The sequence below is a fragment of the Pseudonaja textilis genome, chromosome 14 (genome assembly GCF_049901715.1).
Source record: "Pseudonaja textilis isolate UNSWEBS1 chromosome 14, rPseTex1.2, whole genome shotgun sequence".
Lineage (NCBI taxonomy): Eukaryota > Metazoa > Chordata > Lepidosauria > Squamata > Elapidae > Pseudonaja > Pseudonaja textilis.
In genome coordinates this window covers 2,619,008-2,638,900 of record NC_142003.1, presented here as the reverse complement: position 1 = coordinate 2,638,900, position 19,893 = coordinate 2,619,008, and the positions used below count along the sequence as shown (strand labels likewise).

Genomic DNA, 19,893 nt, shown 5'->3' with positions numbered 1-19,893 from the left:
CCGCCTGGTTCCAAAAACCCAGCTCAAATGATGCCAGGAAAGGAATAATGTGCTATTTTTCATTTTTATATTAATTTTCAAACAAGGTTGTGGTTTTGAGTTGCCAGCAGGGATGCGGGGAATGTGCTTTCTGGCACTTTCTCTTGGAGGCGAAAAACTCTTCAATATATTTGACTCTTTTTATCTTCTGCCTAGATATTTGGGGCAATGGATTTGCCCCTCGAAATGGTATGAGAGGCTGGCTGGCTAGTCAGGAAATCTAGTGGATCATCCTGAGAAGATCTCTGGGGATTAATCCTGAGTAGAAGGTGTAAATTCTTAGAGAGCTTCTACTGCATTGTAAAAAAATAAGTTGTCTATTCATTGGTGTCTGTCCCCCTCTCTCTCTTTCTCTCTCCCTCTTTCTCTCTCTTCTCTTTCTCCCTTTCTCTTTTTCTCTTTCTCTCTTTATTTTTCTTTCTCCCTTTCTCTCTTCTCTCTCTCTTTCTCCTTTTCTCTTTCTCTTTATTTTTCTTTCTCTTTCTCCCTCTCTCTCTCTTCTCTCCCTTTCTTTTTCTCTCTCTTTTTCTTTCTCTTTCTCTCTCCCTCTTTCTCTTCTCTCTTTCTTTCTCTTTCTTTCTCCCTTTCTGTTTATTTCTCTTTCTCTCTTTATTTTGCTTTCTCTCTTTTTCTCTCTCATTCAAGTTCTCAGTTATTTGCATGAGAACAAAAGCCAGTCTCTCTCTTTTTCCTCTGTATAGGAAAACAGTAACCCAATAATAACCCAGCCTAAACACAGATTAAAAAGCAATCTCTTCCTATCCCGAGGCTAACCATTTCCAGAGATGTATCATTCTTGTCAAAGTCTTAGAACCAAGGAGTTAATATTTGAATTTTGCTGTCAGGTCTGATTTTCCTGCTTGCTTTCTGGGTGTAGAACATACGCTCTCACCTACCATCTAAGGAAAAAAATAAATATGGGGAATAGAGTTTAAAAAAAGGTAAGCCACGAGTGTGCAGTAGATGCCCCTTTTGTACGGTGCTGCAGATGTGATCCCTGTTTTTTTAAAAAATCAAGAGTTTAATAGAATAACAGAGTTGGGAGGGACTTTGGAGGTCTTCTAGTCCAACCCCCTGCTCAAGTAGGAAACCTACATCATTTCAGACAACATTTTTAAAAACTTCCAGTGTTGGAGCATCCAACAACTTCTGGAGGCAAGTTGTTCCACTGATTAATTGTTCTAACTGTCAGGAAATTTCTCCCTAGTTCTAGGTTGCTTCACTGTTCTGACCCAACCCTGTTACCAGCAAGAAAATCTCAAACAAACGGTAGCAGCTCAAACCTTCACAGCTTTAATCCACAAATAACTTCTTTGTAGATAAAAATGGCTTGCAGACAATTAGTCCAACCAGAAAAGCCTTGACAGAATTCTTCAGATAAGCTGGCGTCTCTACACACAATGCTGGGTCCTCAGAGCGTTTTTGCCTTTTACAAAGGCAAAAAACCTTTTGAAACCAGGCTTATATTCCCTGGAGGGAGGGGCCATTACATTGCATCCTTACTCCCCAGTCGCCTGTGCTGTTCCAGCTGTTCTACGAATCATCCTGCGTTCACGCGCACATTGGCACAGGCTCCTCGGGAACCTCCTCATCATTGCTGCCGGCCCCCACAATCCCTGAAGGCAGCAGTCCACTCCCTGATGGACCTTCTCTCCTTGATTAGTTTCCACCCATTGCTTCTTGTCCTACCTTTGGGTGCTTTGGAAAGTAGCTTGACCCCCTCTTCTTTGGAGGGGAGCCCCTCCAATACTGGAAGACTGCCATTCACGTCTCCCCTCGTCCTTCTTTTCATGAAACTAGACATACCCAAGTCCTGCAACCATTCTTCATACATTTTAGCCTCCGGTCCCCTAATCCTTTTCATTGCTTTTCTCTCCTTCTCAGGGATGACCCTGAATAGGAATTCATATGCAACCTAAAACAATCTTCTTCTGGGCATTAAGGGAAGGGATTTGAGCATCGCTAACTGGTTTAATGAGATTATACGCAGACAGAGGTTTCCTCCATTATCGGCAAGGTCCTCCCTAGTCGTTCCTTGTTCAGGATGGCTATCAATCATTGTCCAGCTTGCATTGTGGAAGCTCCTGTTGCTTAACTCGATTTCTTCTTAATTCTTCAGGCCTTGTTGCTGTTGGGAGCGGTCTCTTTGATGTGCCTCGCTCTGGATCTCCTGTTCCTCCTCTTTTACTCCTTCTGGTTGTGTTGCCACCATCGGAAGAGCGAAGAACAACTGAATGCGGATTGTTGCTGTACGGCATGGTGCGTCATCATTGCAACCCTAGTGTGCAGGTGAGTTTTGCCCCATCTGAAGTTGCCTTTCCTACAAGGAGCAGGGCCCAGGCCAGGTAACCCAACGGTTGGGATCTGAGGAATTCCAGAATGGCAGCTTTGCTCCTCTAGGATTTCTCAAATTAATTCAGAATAGAGCTGGAAGAGACCTGGGAGATCTTCTAGTCCAACCCCCTACCTCAAGCAGGAGAACCTCTACTATTTCAGACAACTGACTGCCCAGTGTCTTCCTGAAAACCTCCAGCGATGAAGCACCCACAACTTCTGAAGGCAACTTCTGTTCCACTGGTTAATTGTCCTCACAATTGGGAAGTTTCTCCTTAATTCCAGGTTGCTTCTCTCCTTGATTCGTTTCCATCCTTTGCTTCTTGTCCTGCCCTCTGGGGCTTTGGAGAGTAGCTTGACCCCTTCTTCCTTGTGGCAGCCCCTCAAATACTGAAATATTGTTATCATCTTCTATCAAATTCTGCCTCTGAATATTTGTAGTGCAGCGAAGGAGATCTTAACTATTTCCACTTGATTATCATTGGATAGATTTATATCAAGAGTTGTGCAATGCTTCAAATTCATTTCCCAAACTGGACTTCAAAATGTGCAGGAGCGTTAACGTAGCCACTTCCTGCTGTCCTTTGAAAGCAGCTGTGCCTTTTTCCAACTTCAGAAGACTTCTCTCCACATTTGAACTCAAAGCGTCGCACACCAACCCTGTCCTGGGTTGGGTTGGCCCAAACATGACTCCACGAGGGGTCAGTCCTGGTTGTTTTCTTGCAGACATTTCATCACCCAAGAAATACCTGCAAAAAAAACCCCCAAAACAAACTAGTTACTCTCCTAACTAGCACGGATGGTGTTATCTGGTTGGGTAATGAAACATCTGCAAGAAAACAACCAAGCTCTAGAGAGCACCAAGGGCCCCACAATTCTTCTATTCCTCCTCTTCTTCCTCACACTCCTCCTCCTCCTCCTCTCTGCAAACCCCACTCCCTTCTAGCACTGATGATGTGACCTGGTTGGGTAACAAAACATCTGCAAGAAGATACACCAAGCTCGGCGATGCGCTTAGAACCCTTCACTTTCAGCCCTTGAGCTACGAAGACTCTCTGTTATTGGCACACATTTCCGTCAACTTTGCTAACTGAGTTTGAACTCGTGGGGTTAACCGGGAGAGAAGGAAACACTTCGTCCTTTGCAATGTTGTCAGCATGTCCTTGCTAGGTTTTGAAATTTTTTCAGCTCTCCGGAAATAGTAAGGGACAGCGGAACTTAAGAAGAGAGGAACAAGAGGGCCGGAAGCAGACACCGTGAGATGGGGAAGTGGGGCTTGATTCGAACTGTAGGCTTCTGTCTGTATCTTTAAGGTGCCAGCATGTTGGATGTGGAAAGGGAGGCTTTTCCATCACGCCCCCAAATAGCACCTTCTCCTGGCGCTGAAGAAGAAGGTGGCAATGAAATGTGAAAATTAGCTTGGGCCTCGAGAGAGATTTTTAAGGTGTGGGCTGCGTTCAGAGGATTTCAGCTTGTGAAACCCCTTTTAATTAAAGACACATTATTATTATTATTATTATTATTATTATTATTATTATTATTATTATTATCTCTTTTATTCATTAAACATGAAACTCAGTCAATGAACATTTAAAAATGTATCCCAAATATCATTGACTGGCACTGTTGGTTGATACGGGTTGCTGTCAGCATCCTAGATATTAACAACAACTTCTTCTTCTTCTTCTTCTTCTTCTTCTTCTTCTTCTTCTTCTTCTTCTTCTTCTTCTTCTTCTTCTTCTTCTTCTTCTTCTCCTCCTCCTCCTCCTCCTCCTCCTCCTCCTCCTCCTCCCCCTTCCCCTCTTTCTTCTTCTTCTTCTTCTTCTTCTTCTTCTTCTTCTTCTTCTTCTTCTTCTTCTTCTTCTTCTTCTTCTTCTTCTTCTTCTTCTTCTTCTTCTTCTTCTCCTCCTCCTCCTCCTCCTCCTCCTCCTCCTCCTCCTCCTCTCCTCCCACTTCCCCTCTTTCTTCTTCTTCTTCTTCTTCTTCTTCTTCTTCTTCTTCTTCTTCTTCTTCTTCTTCTTCTTCTTCTTCTTCTTCTTCTTCTTCTTCTTCTTCTTCTTCTTCTTCTTCTTCTTCTTCTTCTTCTTCTTCTTCTTCTTCTTCTTCTTCTTCTCCTCCTCCTCCTCCTCCTCCTCTCCTCCTCCTCCTCCTCCTCCTTCCTTAATCCTCAACTCCCTGCCTGGCCATTCCGGCCCACACACCCACCCTCTTTTGGGTACCCAAGCCCCCACTTACTAGCTGGAGACTTAATATAACCCAGAACATCTCCGAGGCTGATATTTTTAGCTTGTGGGTATATAAGGAATTAATCATCAGGGCCATATTTTCGTCGCAGCTCTTCCAGTCGGATAGCAAGAAGCAGAAGGAGAGGAAGTGTGTGTTTTTGTTTAACTCTTCCAGGCCTGGAGAAGACTATATTTAGTGCTCTGTTGCCAGCCTTTTTCTCCTCTTTTCTTCTTGCGTTGTGTCTCAAGGATGTCCTGAAGGTGGTTTTTTTTTTTTTTCAAGAGGAAACTGGACTTTTTTTTCTTTTTTCCCTTCGAAGACATTTCACTTCTCCTTTAAGAAGCTTCTTCAGTTCTTGACTGAATGGTGGGGAATGAAAGGATTTATATTCCTTGCAGACAGCTGGTCATTTGCTTCCTTTTAGAGGGTCATTGAGGCCACTCGGAGATTTTTCTGTGTTTTCAGGGTCACCCCGAGTAGTGCAAATGGTTGCTGTAGTCTAATTTTTCTCTGAAAATCCATTCCTACTCTCACACCGTTCTAAGGATGTTCATCACAAATTGTGTAGCTAAAGTCTGTAGAGATTCTCTGTCTTAAGACTGTGCAGGGCTCGGAGAGCCACCAATAACTTCAGAAAGACAAGCAGCAAGGGAAAGCTCTTCATAGGCTTAATTGAACTTCCGGGCATTCAGCCAAGAGCATTTCACAGCTGGTAAAAGTGTGGCAAGCTAGATAAACAATCCACTCGGCGCTTTTGAGGGAGAGCCACTGAGAAAAACCAAATAACAGAGCCACTAGCCTCTGCGGGGATTAATTCCCAAGGAATAAGAATCACGCAACTCACCAGAAACTCCACTAAGGCTCCAAGATCCCTCTCACAGTCACTGCTATTAAGCCTGGTTTCACCCAGTCTTTTATTTAAGTATTAAATGCACAAAATAATAAACAACTTTTTGGTAGATAGATAGATAGATAGATAGATAGATAGATAGATAGATAGATAGATAATTAGGGCAAAGAAGCAACATTGAGTTGGCCACACCCACCCAATCACATGACCACCCAGCCACACCCACCCAGACAGTCATTAGGGCAGAGAGCCCCTTGCTAAAAAAAAAATGAAGCCCACCCTACACATAGTCCTCAACATACGGCCAGAATTGAGCCTGACATGTTGGTCATAAGGCACCGAGGTTTATAAGTGGCATCCTCACATGAGGGGAACTTGATTTTACGCCCATTTTTGCACCCCGTGAAGTGGGTCGCCCCAGTTGTTAAGCCAATCGCACTGTCGTGAGCCTGAAGCCGGTTAAGTCAATTGGCCGTCGGTTGGAAGAGATCATCTCTCCTTGTGGCCTTCTGTCTCTTTGCAGTGCTGGCATCGCAGTGGGCTTCTACGGAAATGGAGAGACCAGCGACGGCATCCATCGAGTAACGTATTCCCTGCGGCATGCCAATCGCACGGTGGCCGGTGTCCAAGACCGGGTGAGTGAGCTGTCCCCGAGGACGAGGGACGGGTCCAGAAGTGATAAACGGCTGTCCTCAGACTCTCATTCCCTTGTCAGTCTGTCCTTGTGTTGTGATCTTGACCTTCAACTAATTCTCAGCAGCCATTAGCAGAAGGAAGTTGGCTTTTTTCAGTCACGCTCCTTTAACTCTCGGTTGTCCTCCCCATGAAGAGAGAGTCCAAGCACGCTAATTTTGTAGACAAGCAATATGCCACGTTCCGGTGTCCCACTTATTGTCAGCTTTGACATTCAGCTGCCACATTTTATTTGAAGGGGGTTGGAGGAGTTGAAAACTTCAAGGTTATGCTGTATGCCGTATTAAGAAATTCCAGTTGCAGTTAATTGGTTCTCGTGATTTACGAAGTGTAGAAGTGGGAGGAGAGAAGGTGGATTCTGTGTAGCGGGCGAAAATAATTTCATTTTGGGAAATGGCTTTAGACATACCAGATCTGTTTTCTAAATAAATCAATTGGAGAGAAAATGTCTCGGAGGGATGGATATCATGGATAATTTCTGGATGTCTTACACTTATATTGTGTGTGGTCCCACCCGTGATCCCCACGCCCTTCCACTGGCGGCCTGTCAATCCAGTCCTTGCAGCCTAGCCACGCCCAGCCACCCCACTCTGTTCGGCACATTCAGCCCTTCCCAGTTCCTCAGCTTCCCAGTGTCTCCAGTAGCCGGCATTCAACGTTTCCAATCAGCAGCTCTCTGACAGCCCGTGGCTTCTCCGACAATCAGCTGTTTCCTAGCAGTCAGCTGGCTCAGGGCTGGGTCCTGGGAACTGCTGAGCGTGCAGCATGGCAGACAGATTCCAACGTGGCTAGCAGCGTGCATGTGCGCGCCTCTCAGCTGGGCATTCCAACCCCGCCTGAATGACGGCCCCAGCCCATTTGGCGGTCCGGGGCTGACGCAATAATAACCCCTCACTTGGTAGATAACATTCCAGGATGGAGAGCGGTCCCCGAAAATGAAGACCCGAGAATGTACATCAAGATATTTGTTTGTGATTGCTAATCCGAGCACCTTCAGGAGGCGGTCCAGGTTCTCGTGGTCCTTCCAGCCCATCATGTATTTGGCAAAGCATGAAAAAGCAAACCAACGGTGGTTGTGTTTGAATAGTGCATGGTGACGCAGGAGAACCACCTTCGCTGGTTCTGTTCATGAAACTCTGAAGTCAGCCACATACAACCATAATCATAGATTAGCGTTGTAGATGAACCTTGGCAAACAAATGAACATTGTTTGAACAGACTAAGAGGGCTGGAAGGGACCTTGGAGGTCTTCTAGTCCAACCCCCTGCTCAAGCAAGAGAACCTATACCCTTTCAGACAAGCGGTTGTCCAGTCTCTTCTTGAAAGCCTCCAGTGATGAAGCACCCACAACTTCTGAAGGCAGGTTGTTCCATTGATTAATTGTCCTCCCGGTTAGGAAATTCCTCCTGAGTTCTAGGTTGCTTCTCTCCTGGATGAGTCTCCATCCGTTGCACAATTCTACCCATTGAAGAAGCCGAGTAAGCCTATTGAATGTTATTTCCTTGAAGCTATCCTCTCTTGAAGCTCATCTTCTTCCACTTGTCCTTCAAAGAATGCTAACCTGAACCTGAATCTATCTGCACCTCCAGGTTTATGACACAGCCATTGCCCTAAACAAAACGGCGGAGCCCAATCTAGGCCACCTGGAGGTAATATTCAGCAAGCAGACGCAGTATCTGCATGTGGTTCAGAAGATCCAGGGGCTTTTGGATGACCTGGTAAGACAAACCACAGAGATTCCTTTCTGGAAGAACCACCAGGTTTCCTTGGAAGAGTTGGCCATTCGTATCGACCTGTACGACTGGTACAGGTGAGTAGAATGTCACCTGGCTTTTATTTTATCTCCATCGGGGCATGGTGGTCCACGAAGATGGTGGACAAATGAGGATGTCGTTGCACGAATGGAGTCACTTTTGGTCTTAACAGTGGTTTGCTGAGGGCGCCGTTGAATGTGCGACCTGTGTGAGCGTATGACCTATGCGTGAATGTGTGTGTGTGTGTGTCAAGGTGATACACAAAACACCTCTTGCCGCTGACAGCTTGACAGAGAAACTAAGGGAAGGGGGAGGAGTGTGATTGTGTGGAAGAGAAGAAATCTAAAAATCTCGCAAGCCCAAGGTCACGAGCTGAAGACTTTCCAAAGGTGCAGACCGTTTTCCCCAAAATAAAATGGCGGACAATGGACACTGTTTGGCCCCAGTGGGGGGGGGACGGGGGGAGGAAAAGAGGGTTGCATTATACTGGGGTTCACACTAAAACCTCAGAATTGGCTTTGCTTCTTCTGTGGATCTGTCAGTAAAGTTTTATTCCTGGTAATAAAAAAAACATCCCAGGAGTTTCTTTGGCTGAGGATGCCAACAGGACAGTGTGAGGCATAAAAAAATGTGGCTTCTTATGTAACCTACAGGCCAAGATAGTTGGTTTTCTTTTCCTTGGGGTGGAAAATGTTTGGGAACATTGATTAAAAAAATAATCATTAAGATCTGCATTGCCTTGAAAATGATGCTAAAACAGATAGTTTGAAAGCACATCAAATTTTTGGACCAGTGTAACGGCGTTGACTTCTCAAAAGCCGAAGATAATTATGTACTGACTCCAGAAATCCATGGTCCTATGACTTCCTTGCCTACAACCTTTTTACATACAGTTTTATGTCTTAACCATCGATGTACTGGTTTCGCCATAGGTGGTTGGGTTATCTGGGCCTGCTTATGTTCCATGTGGTGATATGTTTGCTGGTGCTGTTTGGACTGATCCGAAACTCCAAGGCCATTCTCATTGGGTAAGTCAGGAAAAGAAACTTAAAGGTCCTTAAAATCAATTATTCTTCCATTGTACAAGATGGTCTTTATTTGGGAAGGTTATTTTAGAAGAAATGCAGGAAGATCGTTTGCTGCCGTGATAACTTTCTAGTGTGCACTGCCAGAGATTTAAACGATGTAATATTTGCAAACTTCCTGTTCTTGTTTTGATAGAGGGGTTGTAGGCTAAGGTAATAAACCTATTTAATATGTCCAAGATTGCAGACTACAGGTCATAAGTCATTGGACGCTGATCAATTGAAGCTGGGAATCTCCAAACCTGCCAACTTTTAAGGCTTTGGGACTTAAATTCCCAGAATTCCCCACGGCTGGCTGGGGAATTCTGGGAGTTGAAGTCCGCAAGTCTTAAAGTTGGCAAGTTTGGAGAGCCCTGATTTGAAGGATAACATAGTTGTATTCCAAGAACATCCAAGTTGTGTCAGTTTCTAGCTTTATAAGTCTAGGAAGGAGGAGCTGAGCTTGGCTCTCTCTTTAGAATTGAGCTTTTAATGAAGGCAGGGCTGTAAATTGAGCATTTCAGAGTATAAATTTATTGCAGTAAATATTACATTCCATGGCACCAAATGGACAAATGGCTAAATGAATTTAGGCAGCGGAACTGCTAAAGGAAGCAAGAGGTACCTTTGATGTGTGTTTAGGTAAGGTGCAGTGCCTTGTATATTGTCCTCATTCAAAAAATAATAACAATCCATGGAAATTCTCCGTTTGATTTCCAGTATCCAGGGGGGGGGAAAAAGGAGTATGAGGTTTTCTTAATATAGCCAGCCATGCAAATTGTCATCTTAGTGAAACGGCTTTGCTTTGACCAGTGGAGATCTTCTTTCCACTTGCTCTGGAAAGAGATTTGACTTCGGTTGTGCCTTGAGAGACCACAAAATGATTGTGTGACAGTTGCAGGATTCATAAAAGCTCTTTCCCCCAGTTGGCAGCCCAGCCTTTACCGCATCATTTCAGCTGACCTGATTCCAAATGTTTGGTTCAAAAGTGCTGAAAGATCCTCCTCCTCTTTGGCCAAGGCTGGGAGACTTTGACGTCGGGATTCTGGCCATCTGAGCGTCATGGATCCAGAAAATCTGAAGGCCACAAAAGATATTCCTTGTTTGGTTGAGGAGCAGAGTAGGAGGTTGGGATTCTCACAGCTTCTGCCAGATAACTGAAGTTTCTGTTTCTGGGGCTGATAAGGAGTGTTGCCTTAAGAATGCAGGGCGTTGTTCACCGTGGGTGATTCTTTCTTTTTGGCCCCAATCCGTTTGAACTCTGAATTACAATCGACAGGGAAGATTAAGCCATCAGAACTGGAGCCAACATGTGTCTGGCCGTTGACTCTGTTTCTTTTTCTTCTGCAGTGTGTGTCTTCTTGGGGTGCTGGCCCTCACTGTGAGCTGGGGGTCCCTGGGGCTTGAACTGGCGGTGGCTGTGGTGAGTATTTTAATTTCCCCAGGGAAAAAAAGCAGCTCTCCCTGTGCTGGTAGATGTTGAGGCCAAGAATTAGCTTACTGGCATGACTTGTCTCCAAGTAACCAGACAAAATGTGTTAACCCGGGGCGTGGCCCAAAGGCAACACAATCAAATAAGCACTAAGAGTCCCTTTATTATCTCCAACTTTGCCCTCAGTGTCCAGGTTACCTTCTGGCTGGAGAAAAAACTCCCCCAGGAACAGCCTTTAAGTGGAGGAAATTCAGTCTGAAAATAAAGTACATACAAACTGTAACTTAAAATCCAAACAAACCACGCTGCAGTAATTAGCTTGACAGGGTAGGAGAAGGAATTGCAGGCTTGAAAGGCCAACAAAACGCACACGACCATAAAAGATAACTCACAAATTTGTTCCCAACAACTTGCTGTGCGCAACTTTCCTTTTTCAACACTGTTTTCTCAGCTGCAGCTAATGAAGGGAATCAGGGCCCTTTCCTCCCTTGTAAGCCACACAACTCACGTTGCTCCCTTCTCCATTCCTCCCTGCGTGCCCTAGGACGAAGTGGGGGTGGGCCTGGGTCTTCCTCTGAACTCCCTCTCCCTTGTTCTACCTCTCCCCTCCTCTGCCCAGCCGGACTTTGCCCTTCCCCAGTTTCTTCCACAGTCAATGGAGCCACACTCCCACTTCCTGTCAGCTGCTTGGACTCCCCCTCCGAATCAGATTCCGACAGGGGCATGACACTACCTGTAGGGCAGGTTTCAGATTTGGGGATGGAGAAAGGGCCATGGGTAGTGGTGGGGTTTCAAATTTTTTTACTTCCGGTTCTGTGGGCGTGGCTCAGTGGGCATGGTGTGGCTAGGTGGGGGTGGCTTTATGGGGGTGGCATGGGAAGGTTACCACAAAATCCCCATTCCTTCCCCATCCCGCTAACCTGCTTTCCAGCTCCGTTCTCCTGTGCAGGGCAACCCAAGGAGACCCAGCCAATCAGCTGGGACTCAATGGGAGGCAGAGAAGAGATGGGCTTGGCAGGGCCAGTCAGAGGCGGGATTGGCCGGTTCTCCAAACTACTCCAAATTCCCGCTACCGGTTCTCTATGGCCGGTCAGAACTGGCTGAATACCACCTCTGAGCGGACAGGTTTTTCACCAAAATCCTGCCTTCCATTTTGCAGCTTGTCTTACTCTTCACAACTCCCCAGACTCACAAGTGTGGCTAGGATAGGATAGGATAGGATAGGATAGGATAGGATAGGATAGGATAGGATTATAATTATAATTATAATTATAATTATAGAATCATAGAATCACAGAATTACAGAATTATAGAATTATAGAATTACAGAATTATAGAATCACAGAATTACAGAATTATTAAATAGAATATGGATTCCTCCTTCCTGTTTGCTCTTTTTCCACGGGGAACTCCAGAGGGTTTTGCCGGGTGCGTGGGCTGAAAAGGGACTTTTGTGAGTTACCTGGGGTTCCCTTTGCTCTTTTAGGGTTCCAGCGACTTTTGCATTAACCCAAATGCTTTCGTGTCCAGAACGGTGGAATCTTACCAAGTGCTGAATGCAGGTATGAGTTGTTGCTGATAAAGAAATCCTAAGAAACGGGCGGCTTTGGGATTTTAAGAGACCTGGACAGACATTGGAAGGTGGTTTTGCACGAAGTCAAAAAGTAGAGGACTGGGTGAAGAAAGAGAACGATGTTACAGGCCAGAGAGTGAGTTTCTCAAAAGACCATGATGAACGATGAACGGTTGTAGGAACTGGGCCTGTCTAGTCTAGTGAAGAGAAGGACCAGGGTGACAGGATAGCGGTCTTCCAATATTTGAGGGGCTCCCCCAGAGAGGAGGAAGGGGTCATGCTGTTTTCCAAGGCACTCGAAGGCCAGACAAGGAATAATAGATGGAAACTGAACAAGGAGAGATTCAATCTGGAAATAAGGAGAAATTTTTCTGACAGTGTGAACAATTGACCCATGGAACAGAAGTTGCCTTCAGAAGTTGTGGGAGCTTCATCCCTGGAAGGTTTCAAGAAGAGATTGAACTACCATGGGTCAGAAAAAGTGCAGGGTCTCCTGCTTTGGGGGGGCGGGGGGGTTGGACTAGATGACCTCCAAGTCTGTTAATTGTATCTGACCAAGGATTGCAGGGAGTAGGGGAGGATTGTGACATGTTCGTTTGTTTCTTGCAACTTGAAATGTTTGGAAAGTGGTGATCATACGACCCCAGGATGCTGCAAGCAGCATAAATACGTGCCGATTGCCAAGCTCCTGACAGGGATTATATGACCTGAGCCATTGTAAGGTTGCAAGTCCCTTTTTTCAATGCCATTGTCCCTTCTAACCGTTGCTACACGAATGGTTGTAAGTGGAGAACTAGCAGTATCCAGAAATATGCTTTGGATGTTTAATGACAAGTATTTCTTTGCATGAAAACTCAATTAATGTGTAAGTTTTGTGCCGACGTAGGCCTTTCCTGCTTCTACTTCTTGTTGGGCAAATTCTGAGTTTTTGAATTTGGGAAGGAAGAAGTGAAAGCAGCTGTTTCAAGTTCCCCCCAACAAAACGAACCATCGGTATCTTAAAGAGGCGTTTTGAGTTTCAGCCAACCGTAGCTCTCCATTTGCAAGCCTCTTTCAAAGAAATCACGTGGATGCAGACTTTGCAAAGCCAACAAAAGACAAGAAGGGAAGATCTAATGCTAACCATGAGTTTTGGCCAACTTCCAAGCCTGTGGTTTTGGGTTGTTGTTTTGTCTTCTTTCTTAAGAAGGGCGATGTCTTGAAATTCACACTTGTATTGTCTTAGTTCAGGGGTCTTCAGACTTGACAGCTTTAAGACTTGTGGACTTCAACTCCCAGAATTCCTCCTCCTCCTCCTCCTCCAGTCATGATAGCTCAGGAATTGTGGGAGTTGAAGACCACAAATCTTAAACTTGCCAAGTTTAAGGACCCTTGATTTTTCCTTCCTCTCTCTCTCTCTCTCTCTCTCTCTCTCTCTCTCCTATCTCTCTCTCTCTCTATTCTATCTACTCTTGTCTTAATTCCTCATGCTTTAGTTCAGGGGTATCCAAGCTTGGCGAATTTTAAGACTTTGTAGACTTCCAACTCCCAAGGAATTCTGGGGAAGACCTGTGGACTTCAACTCCCCCCCCCCTTTTTTTTTTTGTCTGTGGGATTCTGGGAGTTGAAGTCCACAAGTCTCAAAGTTGCCTGAGCTTGGAAACCACATTTTAGTGACTTTTTATCTGCTGATGATCCTAAAAGACATTTTGAAAAATGTGGGTTGCAAAAAAAAAAAAAAAAGGGCCTACTCAGAGATGGATGATTATTTCTGTCTTCTTCAAAAGAGAAGGAATGGTGGAGTAAGAGGAGGAGAGGGAGAAGGGGAGTGAGACAGAGAAGGAGAAGGAATGATAGAAGAGGAGGAGGAGGAGGAGGAAAGAGAAGGAGGGGGAGGAGAAGGAAAGGGAGAAGGAGAGGGAGAAGAAAGGTGGAAAAAAAGGAGGAGGATGTGAAGGAGGAGGAGGAAAGATAAGGTGAGGGAGAAGGGGAGTGAGACAGAGAAGGAGAAGAAATCATGGAGGAGGAGGAGGAAGAGAAGGAGAAGGAGGAGAAGGAAAGGGAGGGAGAGGGAGAAGAAAGGTGGAAAAAAAGGAGGAGGAGGTGAAGGAGGAGGAGGAAAGAGGAGAGGGAGAAGGGGAGGGAGACAGAGAAGGAGAAGGAATGATGGAGGAGGAGGTGAAAAGAGGAGAAGGAGAGGGAGAAGAAGGATGTGGTAGAGGAGAAGGAGGGGAAGAAGGAGAAGAGGAAGAATGCGACTTCCTTTTCTCACAAGCTTCTATTTTTATCTGTCTGCATGCATGAGGCTAAATTCCAAGAAACTGCAACCTGCCCAGGTTTTCATCACGAAGCTTCTCTTCCTTAGAACACCCCAAGTTCTCTCTGATAAGAAGGACAAAAACACAGTTGGTGGAAATATAATTCAAAGAGCCCATCGCCGCCACCTTGGACTTGGGCTTTATCGTTATCAGATGAAGGGAGGTGTGAAACCCCCCCGCCCCCCGTGGGGCTCATTATTTTGGCACATTGATCGTGGCTCTTTGCACCTTTTCGGGAGAGAAAAATGGACATCGCTCCCGAATTGGTAGCACGTCAATATGCTTGGGAGGGCGCTGACTTTTCATGCTTGCCTTACCCTTGATAAAATACGTGGGAAATGTTTGAAATGCCGTTTTGTGAAGTATTCCGCGGCAGGTTGTCCACAACAGAAAATTCACTCACTTCTTCAAGAGTAGCCTAATGTAACCAGGTTACCTACAAGCCTTGATTGATGATGGTCTTGTTGATCTTTTTTTGATAGACACTTTGAACTATTACCTGGTCTGTAGTGCTGGCTACCCCAATCCATTTCAGCAGGTGAGTGTCTTCAGGTTACACGCTTGGCATATGGCATCCAATTTTGGTCACCATGCTATAAGAAAGATGTCGAGACTCTAGAAAGAGGGCGGAGAAGAGCAACCAAGATGGTGAGGGGACCGGAGACTAAAACATATTGCAGGGATTTGATTACGTCCTGTGTAATGAAAAGAAAGACTAGGGCTGTCATGATAGCAGTCTGCCAATATTTGAAGTCAAGCTATTCTCCAAAGCATCTGTAAGGCAGGACAAGAAGCAACGGATGGAGAGCGAAGCAACCAAGAAATAAGGAGATATTTTCTGATAGTGAGAACGATTAATTAAAGGAAGGGCTTTCCTCTAGAAGTTATGGGTGCTCCCATCCCTGGAGGTTTTGAAGAAGAGACTGGGTAACCAGAAATGATTTAGGAGATCTTGCTCAAGTAGAGGGTTGGATATGAAGACGTCCAAGGTCCATTCCAACGCTGGTCATTTGTTAATCTGAGATGCTTTCATTAAGCTGTGCTTTGACATAGCAATATCACTAGCAAGAACACTGTGACTCTATATATTGCTTCCCGGTGCTTTTACAGCCCTCTCTTGAGCTGTTTACAGAGCCAGCCTCTTGCCCACAACAGTCTTGAGTCCTCATTTTACGCACCTTGGAAGGAGGGAAGGCTGAGTCAACCTTAAGCCAGTCAGGATCGAACTGCGGGCAGTCAAGCAGAATTAGCCTGCAGTTCTGCATTCTAACCACTGCACTCTTCATAACCGGAAGTCTTTGCAGAAGCCCACACGGCTGCCGTTCTCCTAAATGCCAGAGCAGTTGTGTGTGTGTGTGTGTGTGTGTGTGTGTGTGTTTTAATCTTATCAAAAGGAACATCCTGCCAGCTGGAATGAAAGTGATGGGTAACAGAAGGGTTGGCTGTCAAAAGGAATGCCATACTAGTATGATGAGATAAAAGGCAAGGCAAGGGAGTGGGCCCTGCAAATTAAGTGGAAGCTTTTGAGGTGGTTGCACAGCTGTCTTCCTTGGCAGGACACCATAAAAAAACACCCTCTTTGACTCTGCTCAAAAACTCTCCCAATCTTCTTGTTGGATGAAAGATCTAAGAGGCAGGTAAATAGGAAGAATAAAAACCATTTCTAAGGATCGATTAGAGCTTCTATTCAGGGACAGATGCTTGGCTGGGTTGCAATCCCTAGAGGTGGGTGAGAAGGGCCTGGTTTCTGCTTTGTTTCCGGAGGAGAATTTGGAACCCCAAGTTCTCCTTCTTGTATTTTGGGTCTGATGAGTCTAACTTGCAAAACCTGATGTTTTCTGGAACAGTTAATAATACGCGGTCGCTGATGTTGCGAGAATTTAGGAGAACAGCGTTGTAATGTATCCAGTGTGTGCAGGCATGAATCAATAGAAGAAGGGAGTATTTGTAGTTGTGGGAGTATGTGTATCTGTGGTTTTCTTGCAGACGTTTCATGACCCAACTAGGGAATATTATCAGTGCTAGAAAGGAGTGGGTTTTGTGGGTGGAGAAGGAGAAAAGGAAGAGAAAAGATGAGGAGGAGAAGGGGAGGAAGAGAAGGAGGAGAAGAGGAGGAAGAGGAGGAAGAAGACTATGGGGTCCTTGTTGCTCTCTGAGCTTGGTGGTTTTCTTGCAGACGTTTCATGACCCAACTAGGGAATATTATCAGTGCTAGAAAGAAGTGGGTTTTGTGGGTGGAGAAGGAGAAAAGGAAGAGAAAAGATGAGGAGGAGAAGGGGAGGAAGAGAAGGAGGAGAGGAGGAGAAGTGGAGGAAGAAGACTATGGGGTCCTTGGTGCTCTCTGAGCTTGGTGGTTTCCTTGCAGACGTTTCATGACCCAACTAGGGAATATTATCAGTGCTAGAAGGGAGTGGGTTTGCAGAGTGGAGGAGGAAGGGAAGAACTATGGGTCCTTGGTGCTCTCTGAATTCAGCTGTTTTCTTGCAGACGTTCCATGATCCAATGAGGTAACATCATCAGTGCTAGAAGGAAGTAGGGGCGAAGTTCTAGCCTTGATGATGTTAACCTCGTTGGGTCATGAAACGTCTGCAAGAAAGCCACCACGCTCAGTGAGCTCCAAGGACTTGCAGAGACTAACCGGATTTGACTTGAAAGACCGAAATGATATTTCTTCTGTTTGAACAGAAGCTGTCAGGGAGCCACAAAGCTCTGGTCGAAATGCAGGATGACGTTTTGGAGCTGTTGAAGTTGGCGGTTAAGGAACATCCTACCTCTAAGGTAACGCTGGATCCAGTCTTCGTTCGCTTCCATGTTTCATTTTCGCGCCATCATCTCGCTAGGAAAAAGCCAGCAACGATGCTAAGCTTCTTCCTGTCCCCTCAACTCACAGGAGCACCTGATTCGAATCCAAGCCGTGCTGAACTCCACGGAGGTCAACTTGCAACATTTGACCGCTTTGGTTGACTGTCGAAGTCTTCATTTGGTGAGTCTTGCCGGAAGGATGTGGGGAACGTGAGGTTGAGGTGTCTCTCAACCTCGCCGGCTTTAAGATGGGTGGGCTTCAACTCCCAGAATTCCCCAGCCAGCCAGGCTGGCTGGGGAATTCTGGGAGTTGAAGTCCACCGACTTTCCAGTTACCGATGTAGGGCACGGGTGGCTGCAGAGCTGCGTTTGAAGGACATCAAGAAATGGGCGTTGGGAGCTGAAGAGCATGTTGACTGGAGAAGGTCAACCAAGACCATTTACAGTTCTGCTTTCATGAAAAACAAAAAACCAACCCACCAAAGTCTTGAACCATGATAAGACAGCATGTACCTCATGGAAGGACGCCAGCTGGTTCCTCCTCTTCTGAACATCCTCCTTCAACAGAGGAACCGAAACCTCTTTTGTGGTCGGTCTTATCTCCTGCAACCAGTCTGGTGGCCTTCAAAAAAATAGTCCCCCGTCCCCGCCCTCAGCCAACCATGTCTTTCTTCTCCTCTTCCTTGTCCGTGGAGAACTCCGCTCTGCAGGATTGGAGGAGGAAGCTGTGGAGAAGCAGAAGCTTGGGAGGAGAGGACCATCGTAGCCTAACCCAGACACGTCCGCGTTCAAAGTCTTGAAGGAAACGATGTCGGGATGCCTTGGGCATGTTCTGTTCTGACAAGTCCTCTAAGATCTTGATGTTGTTATCGAGAGGTTGCCTGGGAGGAAAACCAAGAGTGGGATCAGCGATGCGGTTTTTAACCTCCTCGTTGCCAGGCAACGGCTCCTTTACGCGATAAAGTGGCATTATCTCTGGATTTTCAGGAGAACGAAGAAGCCCTTCAAAGGGACCAGAAGTGGCTACATAACCACACACTTCTTCTTCTTCTTCTTCTTCCTCCTCCTCCTCCTCCCTTTCCTTCTTCCTCTTCTTCTTCTTCTTCCTCCTCCTCCTCCGCTTCTTCCTCTTCCTCCTCTTCTTTTTCCTCCTCCTCCTCCTCTTCTTCTTCCTCTTCTTCCTCCTCCTCTTCTTCTTCTTCCTCCTCCTCCTCCTCTTCTTCCTCTTCCTCTTCTTCCTCCTCCTCCTCTTCCTCTTCTTCCTCCTCCTCCTCTTTTTCCTCCTCCTCCTCCTCTTCATCCTTCTTCCTCCTCTTCTTCCTCCTCCTCCTCTTCTTCCTCCTCCTCTTCTTCCTCTTCCTCTTCTTCCTCCTCCTTTTCTTCCTCTCCCCCTCCTCGTCCTCTTCTTCTTAATGCAAATTTTTAATTTTAATAGCATGTAAACATTCCCATTTCAACTGAACAGTAATGTGGTCTGAGTTCAAATAGTTTTAGGAAATCCTCATCAAAATGTTTACCACCATATTCATTATATTGATATTCATTACAATAGTAGTAACAATAACAATATTATTTGCTGAACCAGTTCATCATACCTTCCTCATGTCACTGAACCGTCATAAATGCGAGTTCATTGCCAAGCGTTTGAATTTCGATCACGGGCAGCGACGGTCGTTAAGTGTGAAAAAACAGTCGCAAGTCACTTTTCACGGTGCCCTTGTCGCTTTGAATGGTCACTAAGCAGGACCATTGTAATCCGAGGGCTCCCTGTGATGTATTTACATCTCCTTTTAGGATTATGTCCAAGCTCTGACTGGCTTCTGTTATGATGGTGTAGAAGGACTCATCTACCTGGTGCTGTTCTCCTTTGTGACGGCCCTGATGTTCAGCTCCATTGTGTGTAGCGTCCCACACACCTGGCAGCAGAAGAGGTAGGTGTGCAAAAAAAATAAAAGTGTGTGTGTGTGAGAGAGAGAGAGAGAGACAGACAGACAGACAGCGTCCCGTGTTATGAAGGATTCGTGAATGCTGGTTTTGTAGGTTTAATCTACTTACTGAACTATCCTAACTGACCACATCCATAGATATAAAAAGCGAAATGCCCCTCATGCATCATCACAAAATCTCCAGGACCGTAAAGTCTACAAACTTGAAATTTGTCCCCTATGTTCCTCTTGGCTTCTAGGGGCTCACTAAGAAAGGATTTTTCAAAATGACCATCAGAGCTTTAATATTTCTTATATTAATATTATTATTAACACGCTCTGATGCTCAGGAGTTCTACTCCCCCTCTGCACCTGAAAAGAAATCTCTTCCAAATGCAAAACACAAGCAGAGGAGAGAAGTTTCAGTTTTAGTTTCACAGCACCAAGCAGCTTTAGTACAGAAACTGTTGAGCTAAGCCACGCCCAGGCTCCTTGCTGTCTCCTCCTTGCTCACACAGCAAATACCCTTTCAGTTTCCAAACAGGCCTCAACTCTCTCACACACTGGCCAGGTGAATACCGATGGATGCTGGTAGGCGGCGGCAGATATTTTTTTCCCCTTATTTTCCTCCCCCCCCAAAACTAAGCCTGACCACCTAGTTTCGTAGCGAAGCACAGGTATCGAGCTAGTGGATGATATGTTTTATCATCCTTTTCCTGATCTCTGCAGGTTGGGGGGAAAAAAGAAAAGGACATTTAAATAGAAATAACAAAAGTTTAAGGAGGAATGAATGAGTCCCAAGGAAGGCCAAGATGGTTGTGTTGCACTCACAATTTTTTTTTTTTAAAAAAACCCCTCCTCTTCCCCGGATTAGGGAGGAGTCCGCGTGTGTTTAAAAAGGGCC

The 19,893-nt window shown here is 45.6% G+C and overlaps 1 protein-coding gene across 3 annotated transcripts in view; it reads left to right on the top strand.

The window, feature by feature from the left end:
- TTYH3 (tweety family member 3) overlaps positions 1-19,893 on the top strand; it is a 52,986-nt gene that overhangs the window by 18,907 nt on the left and 14,186 nt on the right. For all 3 annotated transcript variants that reach the window (XR_015739577.1, XM_087912900.1, XM_087912899.1), the window contains exons 2-11: positions 2,159-2,328; positions 5,973-6,084; positions 7,732-7,952; positions 8,829-8,924; positions 10,311-10,383; positions 11,879-11,954; positions 14,745-14,800; positions 16,948-17,040; positions 17,153-17,245; positions 18,859-18,995. Coding sequence is in view for 2 of the 3 variants with exons in the window: in XM_087912900.1 (XP_087769026.1) it covers positions 2,159-2,328; positions 5,973-6,084; positions 7,732-7,952; positions 8,829-8,924; positions 10,311-10,383; positions 11,879-11,954; positions 14,745-14,800; positions 16,948-17,040; positions 17,153-17,245; positions 18,859-18,995 (1,127 nt within the window). In the remaining variant the exon portion in view is untranslated. The remainder of the gene's footprint in view (positions 1-2,158; positions 2,329-5,972; positions 6,085-7,731; positions 7,953-8,828; positions 8,925-10,310; positions 10,384-11,878; positions 11,955-14,744; positions 14,801-16,947; positions 17,041-17,152; positions 17,246-18,858; positions 18,996-19,893) is intronic.